The 11,043-nt window shown below is 60.9% G+C and overlaps 1 protein-coding gene across 1 annotated transcript in view; it reads left to right on the top strand.

Moving 5' to 3' along the window:
* Window positions 1-4,042: 4,042 nt before the first annotated feature.
* The window catches only part of LOC137319587 (plasma membrane calcium-transporting ATPase 3-like), a gene marked incomplete at both ends in the record, with an annotated part of 44,652 nt that continues 37,651 nt past the window's right edge, over window positions 4,043-11,043 (top strand). Inside the window, 4 exons of the mRNA XM_067981685.1 lie at window positions 4,043-4,240; window positions 7,810-8,067; window positions 8,620-8,745; window positions 10,595-10,717. Coding sequence (XP_067837786.1) covers window positions 4,043-4,240; window positions 7,810-8,067; window positions 8,620-8,745; window positions 10,595-10,717 — 705 coding nt within the window. The remainder of the gene's footprint in view (window positions 4,241-7,809; window positions 8,068-8,619; window positions 8,746-10,594; window positions 10,718-11,043) is intronic.

The following is an 11,043-nucleotide window of genomic DNA, read 5'->3' as shown; positions in this document are numbered from 1 at the left end:
TGGGATTGAGGGGTGAGTGGAGACGGTGGGTGGATTGAGGGGTGAGTGGAGACGGTGGGTGGGATTGAGGGGTGAGTGGAGACGGTGGGTGGGTGGGATTGAGGGGTGAGTGGAGACGGTGGGTGGGATTGAGGGGTGTGTGGAGACGGTGGGTGGGATTGAGGGGTGAGTGGAGACGGTGGGTGGGATTGAGGGGTGAGTGGAGACGGTGGGTGGGATTGAGGGGTGTGTGGAGACGGTGGGTGGGATTGAGGGGTGTGTGGAGACGGTGGGTGGGATTGAGGGGTGTGTGGAGACGGTGGGTGGGATTGAGGGGTGTGTGGAGACGGTGGGTGGGATTGAGGGGTGAGTGGAGACGGTGGGTGGGATTGAGGGGTGAGTGGAGACGGTGGGTGGGATTGAGGGGTGAGTGGAGACGGTGGGTGGGATTGAGGGGTGAGTGGAGACGGTGGGTGGGATTGAGGGGTGAGTGGAGACGGTGGGTGGGATTGAGGGGTGAGTGGAGACGGTGGGTGGGATTGAGGGGTGAGTGGAGACGGTGGGTGGGATTGAGGGGTGTGTGGAGACGGTGGGTGGGATTGAGGGGTGTGTGGAGACGGTGGGTGGGATGAGGGGTGAGTGGAGACGGTGGGTGGGATTGAGGGGTGTGTGGAGACGGTGGGTGGGATTGAGGGGTGAGTGGAGACGGTGGGTGGGATTGAGGGGTGAGTGGAGACGGTGGGTGGGATTGAGGGGTGAGTGGAGACGGTGGGTGGGGGATTGAGGGGTGAGTGGAGACGGTGGGTGGGATTGAGGGGTGAGTGGAGACGGTGGGTGGGATTGAGGGTGTGTGGAGACGGTGGGTGGGATTGAGGGGTGAGTGGAGACGGTGGGTGGGGATTGAGGGGTGTGTGGAGACGGTGGGTGGGATTGAGGGTGTGGTGGAGACGGTGGGTGGGATTGAGGGGTGAGTGGAGACGGTGGGTGGGATTGAGGGGTGAGTGGAGACGGTGGGTGGGTGGGGATTGAGGGGTGTGTGGAGACGGTGGGTGGGATTGAGGGGGTGAGTGGAGACGGTGGGTGGGATTGAGGGGTGAGTGGAGACGGTGGGTGGGTGGGATTGAGGGGTGAGTGGAGACGGTGGGTGGGATTGAGGGGGTGTGTGGAGACGGTGGGGTGGGATTGAGGGGTGAGTGGAGACGGTGGGTGGGATTGAGGGGTGAGTGGAGACGGTGGGTGGGATTGAGGGGTGAGTGGAGACGGTGGGTGGGATTGAGGGGTGAGTGGAGACGGTGGGTGGGATTGAGGGGTGAGTGGAGACGGTGGTGGGTGGGATTGAGGGGTGAGTGGAGACGGTGGGTGGGATTGAGGGGTGAGTGGAGACGGTGGGTGGGATTGAGGGGTGTGAGTGGAGACGGTGGGTGGGATTGAGGGTGTGAGTGGAGACGGTGGGTGGGGATTGAGGGGTGAGTGGAGACGGTGGGTGGGTGGGATTGAGGGGTGAGTGGAGACGGTGGGTGGGATTGAGGGGTGTGTGAGGAGACGGTGTGGGTGGGATTGAGGGGTGAGTGGAGACGGTGGGTGGGTGGGATTGAGGGGTGTGCTGGAGACGGTGGGTGGGATTGAGGGGTGAGTGGAGACGGTGGGTGGTGGGATTGAGGGGTGAGTGGAGACGGTGGGTGGGATTGAGGGGTGTGTGGAGACGGTGGGTGGGATTGAGGGGTGAGTGGAGACGGTGGGTGGGATTGAGGGGTGAGTGGAGACGGTGGGTGGGTGGGATTGAGGGGTGGTGGGACGGTGGGTGGGATTGAGGGGTGAGTGGAGACGGTGGGTGGGATTGAGGGGAGTGAGACGGTGGGTGGGTGGGAGGGTGAGTGGAGACGGTGGTGAGTGAGGGGGTGGGATGAGGGTGGTGGAGTGGGTGGGATTGAGGAGCGGGTGGGAGGGGTGGGATTGAGGGTGTGGAGACGGTGGGTGGGATTGAGGGGTGTGTGGAGACGGTGGGTGGGATTGAGGGGTGTGTAGTCGTGGGTGGATTGAGGGAGTGTGGAGACGGTGGGTGGATTGAGGGTGAGTGGAGACGGTGGGTGGATGGAGTGTGGGTGTGGATGAGGGGTGGGGATGACGGTGGGTGGTGGATTGAGGGTGAGTGTAGTGGATTGGGTGGTGGAGACGGTGGGTGGGATTGAGGGGTGTGGGAGACGGTGGGTGAGGGTGGTAGTGTGAGGTGACGGGGTGAGGTGGAGACGGTGGTGGATTGAGGGTGTGTGGAGACGGGGGTGTGGGAGGGTGATTGAGGGTGGGAGTGGGAGGGGTGTGAGGTGGGTGGAGTGAGGGGGTGACGTGGTGGGATTGAGGGTGTGGAGACGGTGGGTGGAGGGATTGAGGGGTGAGGTGGGGGATTGAGACGGTGGGTGGGATTGAGGGGTGAGTGAGACGGGTGTGGGATTGAGGGTGTGTGGAGACGGTGGGTGGGATGTGAGGAGGGTGTGATGGTGGAGACGGGTGGGTGGGATTGAGGGGTGTGTGGGAGACGTGGGTGGGATTGAGGGGTGAGTGGAGACGGTGGTGGGATTGAGGGTGAGTGGAGACGGTGGGTGGGATTGAGGGGTGTGTGGAGACGTGGGTGGGTGGGATTGAGGGGTGTGTGGAGACGGTGGGTGGTGTTGAGGGTGGTGAGACGGTGGTGGGTGAGGTGTGAGACGGTGGGTGGATTGAGGGGTGAGTGGAGACGGTGGGTGGGATTGAGGGGTGTGTGGAGACGGTGGGTGTGGGATTGAGGGGTGAGTGGAGACGGTGGGGTGGGATTGAGGGGTGAGTGGAGACGGTGGGTGGGATGAGGGGGTGTGGAGACGTGGTGGTGGATTGAGGGTGAGTGGAGACGGTGGGTGGGATTGAGGGGTGTGTGGAGACGGTGGTGGGTGGGATTGAGGGGTGAGTGGAGACGGTGGGTGGATTGAGGGGTGTGTGGAGACGGTGGGTGGGTGGGATTGAGGGTGTGTGGAGACGGTGGGTGGGATTGAGGGGTGTGTGGAGACGGTGGTGGGTGGGATTGAGGGGTGAGTGGAGACGGTGGGTGGGATTGAGAGGGTGAGTGGAGACGGTGGGTGGGATTGAGGGTGTGTGGAGACGGTGGGTGGGGATTGAGGGGTGAGTGGAGACGGTGGGTGGGATTGAGGGTGTGTGGAGACGGTGGGTGGGTGGGATTGAGGGGTGTGTGGAGACGGTGGGTGGGATTGAGGGGTGTGTGGAGACGGTGGGTGGGTGGGATTGAGGGGTGAGTGGAGCGGTGGGTGGGATTGAGGGGTGTGTGGAGACGGTGGGTGGGTGGGATTGAGGGGTGTGTGGAGACGGTGGGTGGGATTGAGGGTGTGTGGAGACGTGGGTGGGATTGAGGGGTGTGTGGAGACGGTGGTGGGTGGATTGAGGGGTGAGTGGAGACGGTGGGTGGGATTGAGGGGTGTGTGGAGACGGTGGGTGGGATTGAGGGGTGAGTGGAGACGGTGGGTGGGATTGAGGGGTGTGTGGAGACGGTGGGTGGGATTGAGGGATGAGTGAGACGGTGGGTGGGATTGAGGGGTGAGTGGAGACGGTGGGTGGGTGGGATTGAGGGGTGAGTGGAGACGGTGGGTGGGTGGGATTGAGGGGTGAGTGGAGACGGTGGGTGGGTGAGATTGAGGGGTGAGTGGAGACGGTGGGTGGGTGGGATTGAGGGGTGTGCGGAGACGGTGGGTGGGTGGGATTGAGGGGTGTGCGGAGACGGTGGGTGGGATTGAGGGGTGAGTGGAGACGGTGGGTGGGATTGAGGGGTGAGCGGAGACGGTGGGTGGGATTGAGGGGTGAGTGGAGACGGTGGGTGGGTGGGATTGAGGGGTGAGCGGAGACGGTGGGTGGGATTGAGGGGTGAGTGGAGACGGTGGGTGGGGTGGGATTGAGGGGTGTGCGGAGACGGTGGGTGGGTGGGATTGAGGGGTGAGCGGAGACGGTGGGTGGGTGGGACACCTCTGGGAGACTCCCGGGAAGTCTGGAGGCGACGTGCTGACCCACCTCTTGTTTGCCGCAGGCCTCTCGGACAATCCCGAGGAGCTGGAGAGGAGGAAGCAGATCTTTGGAATAAATGTCATCCCTCCGAAAAAAGCCAAGACCTTCGTCCGCTTGATTTGGGAGGCTTTGCAAGACGTGACGCTGATCATCTTGAACATTGCAGCCATCATATCCCTCGCTCTGTCTTTCTATCAACCGACTGCCCAGAAGGGTGAAGGTAGGCATCTTTCTGTCCCAGGTCCAGCATTCCCGTTAGGAAAATCACTGTCCCCTCCCGAGCCCCGGAATCCAGGCCCGACATTCCCCCCTGAGGGAGCGTTGCACTGTCGGAGGGTCGGTACTGAGGGAGCGCCGCACTGTCCGAGGGTCAGTACTGAGGGAGCGTTGCACTGTCGGAGGGTCGGTACTGAGGGAGCGCCGCACTGTGGGAGGGTCAGTACTGAGGGAGCGCCGCACTGTCGGAGGGTCAGTACTGAGGGAGCGTTGCACTGTCCGAGGGTCAGTACTGAGGGAGCGCCGCACTGTCGGAGGGTCAGTACTGAGGGAGCGTTGCACTGTCCGAGGGTCAGTACTGAGGGAGCGCCGCACTGTCGGAGGGTCAGTACTGAGGGAGCGCCGCACTGTCGGAGGGTCGGTACTGAGGGAGCGTTGCACTGTCGGAGGGTCAGTACTGAGGGAGCGTTGCACTGTCGGAGGGTCAGTACTGAGGGAGCGCCGCACTGTCGGAGGGTCGGTACTGAGGGAGCGTTGCACTGTCGGAGGGTCGGTACTGAGGGAGCGCCGCACTGTCGGAGGGTCGGTACTGAGGGAGCGCCGCACTGTCGGAGGGTCGGTACTGAGGGAGCGTTGCACTGTCGGAGGGTCAGTACTGAGGGAGCGTTGCACTGTCGGAGGGTCGGTACTGAGGGAGCGCCGCACTGTGGGAGGGTCGGTACTGAGGGAGCGCCGCACTGTCGGAGGGTCGGTACTGAGGGAGCGCCGCACTGTCGGAGGGTCAGTACTGAGGGAGTGCCGCACTGTGGGAGGGTCGGTACTGAGGGAGCGCCGCACTGTCGGAGGGTCAGTACTGAGGGAGCGCCGCACTGTCGGAGGGTCGGTACTGAGGGAGCGCCGCACTGTCGGAGGGGCGGTACTGAGGGAGCGCCGCACTGTCGGAGGGTCGGTACTGAGGGAGCGCCGCACTGTGGGAGGGTCAGTACTGAGGGAGCGCCGCACTGTCGGAGGGTCGGTACTGAGGGAGCGTTGCACTGTCGGAGGGTCGGTACTGAGGGAGCGCCGCACTGTCGGAGGGTCGGTACTGAGGGAGCGCCGCACTGTCGGAGGGTCGGTACTGAGGGAGCGCCGCACTGTCGGAGGGTCGGTACTGAGGGAGCGCCGCACTGTGGGAGGGTCGGTACTGAGGGAGCGCCGCACTGTTGGAGGGTCGGTACTGAGGGAGCACCGCACTGTCGGAGGGTCGGTACTGAGGGAGCGCCGCACTGTCGGAGGGTCGGTACTGAGGCAGCGCCGCACTGTCGGAGGGTCGGTACTGAGGGAGCGCCGCACTGTCAGAGGGTCAGTACTGAGGGAGCGCCGCACTGTCGGAGGGTCAGTACTGAGGGAGCGCCGCACTGTCGGAGGGTCGGTACTGAGGGAGCGCCGCACTGTCGGAGGGTCGGTACTGAGGGAGCGCCGCACTGTCGGAGGGTCGGTACTGAGGGAGCGCCGCACTGTCGGAGGGTCGGTACTGAGGGAGCGCCGCACTGTCGGAGGGTCGGTACTGAGGGAGCGCCGCACTGTCGGAGGGTCGGTACTGAGGGAGCGCCGCACTGTGGGAGGGTCAGTACTGAGGGAGCGCCGCACTGTCGGAGGGTCAGTACTGAGGGAGCGCCGCACTGTCGGAGGGTCAGTACTGAGGGAGCGCCGCACTGTCGGAGGGTCGGTACTGAGGGAGCGCCGCACTGTCGGAGGGTCAGTACTGAGGGAGCGCCGCACTGTCGGAGGGTCAGTACTGAGGGATTACCGCACTGTTGGAGGGTCGTTACTGAGGGAGCACCGCACTGTCGGAGGGTCAGTACTGAGGGAGCGCCTCACTGTCGGAGGGTCGGTACTGAGGGAGCGCCGCACTGTCGGAGGGTCGGTACTGAGGGAGCGCCGCACTGTCGGAGGGTCGGTACTGAGGGAGCGCCGCACTGTCGGAGGGTCGGTACTGAGGGAGCGCCGCACTGTCCGAGGGTCAGTACTGAGGGAGCGCCGCACTGTCCGAGGGTCAGTACTGAGGGAGCGCCGCACTGTCGGAGGGTCAGTACTGAGGGAGCGCCGCACTGTCGGAGGGGTCGGTACTGAGGGAGCGCCGCACTGTCGGAGGGTCGGTACTGAGGGAGCGCCGCACTGTCGGAGGGTCAGTACTGAGGGAGCGCCGCACTGTCGGAGGGTCGGTACTGAGGGAGCGCCGCACTGTCGGAGGGTCGGTACTGAGGGAGCGCCGCACTGTCGGAGGGTCGGTACTGAGGGAGCGCCGCACTGTCGGAGGGTCGGTACTGAGGGAGCGCCGCACTGTCGGAGGGTCAGTACTGAGGGAGCGCCGCACTGTCGGAGGGTCCGTACTGAGGGAGCGCCGCACTGTCGGAGGGTCTGTACTGAGGGAGCGCCGCACTATCGGAGGGTCAGTACTGAGGGAGCGCCGCACTGTGGGAGGGTCAGTACTGAGGGAGCGCCGCACTGTGGGAGGGTCAGTACTGAGGGAGCGCCGCACTGTCGGAGAGTCGGTACTGAGGGAGCGCCGCACTGTCGGAGGGGCGGTACTGAGGGAGCGCCGCACTGTCAGAGGGTCCGTCTTTTGGATGAGACGTTAAACCGCAGCCCCCCCGTCTGCCCCCTCTCGGGTGGATCAGAAGTTACGGCACAGAAGGAGGCGATTCGGCCCATCGTCTCCGTGCTGGCTGAAAATGAGTCACCCAGCCTAATCCCACTTTCCAGCACTTGGTCCGTGGCCCTGTTGCTCACGGCTCTTCAGGTTCACATCCAGGTACTTTTTAAATGAGTTGAGGGTTTCTGCCTCTCCCACCCTCTCAGGCAGTGAGTTCCAGACCCCCACCACCCTCTGGGTGAAACGATTTCTCCTCAGCTCCCCTCTAATCCTTCTACCAATCACTTTAAATCTCTGCCCCCTGGTTATTGACCTCTCTGCTAAGGGAAATAGGTCCTTCCTATCCACTCTATCTCGGCCCCTCGTAATCTTATACACCTCAATTAAATCTCCCCTCGTAAAGATGTAAAAGATCCCACGGCCACTGTTGGAAGAAGAGGTGAGGTGGGGGAGTTCTCCCCGGGGGTCCTGGGGCCGATATTTATCCCTCGCCCAACGTCACTGAGAAAAAACAGATGATCTGGTCATTTGCTGTTTGTGGGATCTTGCTGTGCGCAAATTGGCTGCCGCGTCCCCCACATTATAACAGTGACCGCTCCTCCTGAGGTGGTGAAAGGGGCCGGAGAAATGGGAGTTCTTCCCTTCTTTCCATCTTTCTTTCTTTCCTTCTTTCTTTCCATCTTTCTTTCTGTCATTCCCTGCCTTCCTTCCCTCCTTCCTTCCTTCCTTTCCTCCTTCCTTCCCTCGCTCCCTCCTTCCTTCCCACCCTCCCTCCTTCCTCCCCTCGCTCCCTCCTTCCCTCCTTCCTTCCTTCCCCTCACCGGAGAGGCGACGCGGCCATACTCTCGCTGATGACTTAACCTCTCCCTCCACCCCCCCCTCCTCTCTCTCCCTCCACCCCCCCCCCCTCCTCTCTCTCCCTCCACTGTCATCCTCAGGGTGCGGGAACACGGAGGTGGATGCGGACGGCGAATCGGCGGCCGAGGCGGGGTGGATCGAGGGAGTGGCCATCTTGCTGTCCGTCATCTGCGTGGTCATCGTTACGGCCTTCAACGATTGGAGCAAGGAAAAACAGTTCCGGGGCCTGCAGAGCCAAATCGAGCTGGAGCAACAATTTAGTGTGGCTCGTGGAGGACAGATTGTTCAGATACCGGTCGCCGACATCATTGTGGGGGACGTCGCCCAGATCGCATATGGTAGGTCCAGTTGGCAGGTCAAGAGGGCAGAAACCATCGCCATGAGACCATGTTGCCCACCCAAATACTCCATTGGAGAAATTGGCCCCTCACTGGCTTGGTGAGCCTCACCCTCCCCCCTCGGAGGTCAGAACTTCCTGGGTTCGAGCCCCCAGCTCCAGAGACTCGAGCCCCGTAATCCAGGCCCCGACGCTCCCTCATCCCCCACCCGGAGTGGGCGGCCGCACTGTCGGAGGGGCCGTCTTTCGGGGTGAGACGTTAAACCGAGGCCCCCCCTCGTCTGCCCCTCTCGGGTGGGACGTCAAAGGTCCCACGGCCGCAATTGGAAGAAGAGCAGAGAGGGTGGGGAAGGGGGAGTTCTCCCCGGTGTCCTGGGGACCGATATTAATCCCTCAATTGATTCGGGCAACGTGGGCTTCATCATGAGCCCCACAGAGTGTTATTTAGGCTTCATGTGACCTTGAACGGGCGAGGTGGGAGATGAGGTGGAGATAGCAAAGGGCCCAATTCTCCCTTCCCTTGCCTGTTAACTTCTGACCTCCGTGCCTGCAGGTGACCTACTCCCTGCGGATGGCATTCTGATCCAGGGCAACGACCTCAAGATTGACGAGAGCTCGCTGACAGGAGAATCAGATCTCGTACGCAAGTCCCCGGACAAATATCCAATATTGCTGTCTGGTATGTACACTGCATTACTGCCTGGTATTGTAGATAAGAACAGTGCACGGCAGCATATCACTCCCAGGGCAGGTACAGGGTTAGATACAGAGTAAAGCTCCCTCTACACTGTCCCATCAAACACTCCCAGGGCAGGTACAGGGTTAGATACAGAGTAAAGCTCCCTCTACACTGTCCCATCAAACACTCCCAGGGCAGGTACAGGGTTGGATACAGAGTAAAGCTCCCTCTACACTGTCCCATCAAACACTCCCAGGGCAGGTACAGCGTTAGATACAGAGTAAAGCTCCCTCTACACTGTCCCATTAAACACTCCCAGGGCAGGTACAGGGTTAGATACAGAGTAAAGCTCCCTCTACACTGTCCCATCAAACACTCCCAGGGCAGGTACAGGGTTAGATACAGAGTAAAGCTCCCTCTACACTGTCCCATTAAACACTCCCAGGGCAGGTACAGGGTTAGATACAGAGTAAAGCTCCCTCTACACCGTCCCATCAAACACTCCCAGGGCAGGTACAGGGTTAGATACAGAGTAAAGCTCCCTCTACACTGTCCCATCAAACACTCCCAGGGCCGGTACAGGGTTAGATACAGAGTAAAGCTCCCTCTACACTGTCCCATCAAACACTCCCGGGGCAGGTACAGGGTTAGATACAGAGTAAAGCTCCCTCTACACCGTCCCATCAAACACTCCCAGGGCAGGTACAGGGTTAGATACAGAGTAAAGCTCCCTCTACACTGTCCCGTCAAACACCCCCAGGGCAGGTACAGGGTTATATACAGAGTAAAGCTCCCTCTACACTGTCCCATCAAACACTCCCAGGGCAGGTACAGGGTTAGATACAGAGTAAAGCTCCCTCTACACTGTCCCATCAAACACTCCCAGGGCAGGTGCAGGGTTAGATACAGAGTAAAGCTCCCTCTACACTGTCCCGTCAAACACTCCCAGGGCAGGTACAGGGTTAGATACAGAGTAAAGCTCCCTCTGCACTGTCCCGTCAAACACTCCCAGGGCAGGTACAGGGTTAGATACAGAGTAAAGCTCCCTCTACACTGTCCCATCAAACACTCCCAGGGCAGGTACAGGGTTAGATACAGAGTAAAGCTCCCTCTACACTGTCCCCATCAAACACTCCCAGGGCAGGTACAGGGTTAGATACAGAGTAAAGCTCCCTCTACACCGTCCCATCAAACACTCCCAGGGCAGGTACAGGGTTAGATACAGAGTAAAGCTCCCTCTACAGAATCTAAACACTCACTGTTAAAGGGTATTGTGACCTGTTTCCTTTTTCTACTCAAGCCATTCTGTGCCCTCCCTAATTGTAGAATCCTAGGGCCTATTATTGGGCGCGGGCAGCACGATCTGCTCTTAACCCACACCCAATGGCCACTGCCCAGGCAGGACGAGAACTTTATCTGGCCCCAGTACTCATAGTCAATCTGCGTTGAAACCCAGGCCCTGCCCGTCGATTCAATACAACGTGCACTTTCCACCAGCAGGGGGAGCCCCTATCTCTTAAAGGGAGGACGTCTCTTAAAGGGAGCTGGTGCGTGTTTTTTGCTAAAGATAACAGTCTGCAGGTCCCGTCCCTGTGTTTACATACTGATGAGTTATGTTAAAACATTGATCGATAGATTTTTGCCAAGCAAAGGTATTAAGGGATATGGGCCAAAGGCAGGTATATGGAGTTCGATCACAGATCAGCCATGATCTTCTCAAATGGCGGAGCAGGCTCGAGGGGCTGAATGGCCTACTCCTGTTCTGACGGCTGTGGAGAGGAGGTGGAGCAGGGGCGGGCGAGGGACGATAATCGGACAGTTGTACAAAGTGTGCCGTCTCTTTCCTCAGGCACCCACGTCATGGAGGGATCTGGGCGCATGGTGGTGACTGCGGTCGGCATTAATTCGCAGACTGGGATCATCTTCTCCCTTCTGGGGGCCGGAGTTGAGGAGGAGAAGAAAGGCAAAAAAGGTACTCCAGACGAGGGAGCCTCGGGGACCTCAGCCGACGCAGGAGGGCGGGGTTTGCGAAAAGCGGCCTCGCCTGTGAACGCCAATTCAGGGGGCGCCCTAACGCCGCAGGGGTCAGGGGTCAGGGAGGGGAGGGCGCAGGTCGCGGGCCTCTGATCGTAGCCAGGTCGTAGCGAGGTGACCCGGGAGGGGTTGCGGTCAAATCAAGCCAACGAACGTGAGGGCCCTTGTCATCGTTCCAGTCGTGTCGTTGGAAGTGTCAGGTGGTTCGGTCCCATCTCTCTGTGGTTCTGGTCTCGACTGAGAGGGAGAGCGGGAGAATCCGGC

This window comes from Heptranchias perlo, unplaced genomic scaffold (genome assembly GCF_035084215.1).
Source record: "Heptranchias perlo isolate sHepPer1 unplaced genomic scaffold, sHepPer1.hap1 HAP1_SCAFFOLD_872, whole genome shotgun sequence".
NCBI classification, from domain to species: Eukaryota; Metazoa; Chordata; class Chondrichthyes; order Hexanchiformes; family Hexanchidae; genus Heptranchias; species Heptranchias perlo.
Note: the sequence above shows the minus strand (reverse complement) of the source record. Positions and strands in the feature narration are given on the sequence as shown.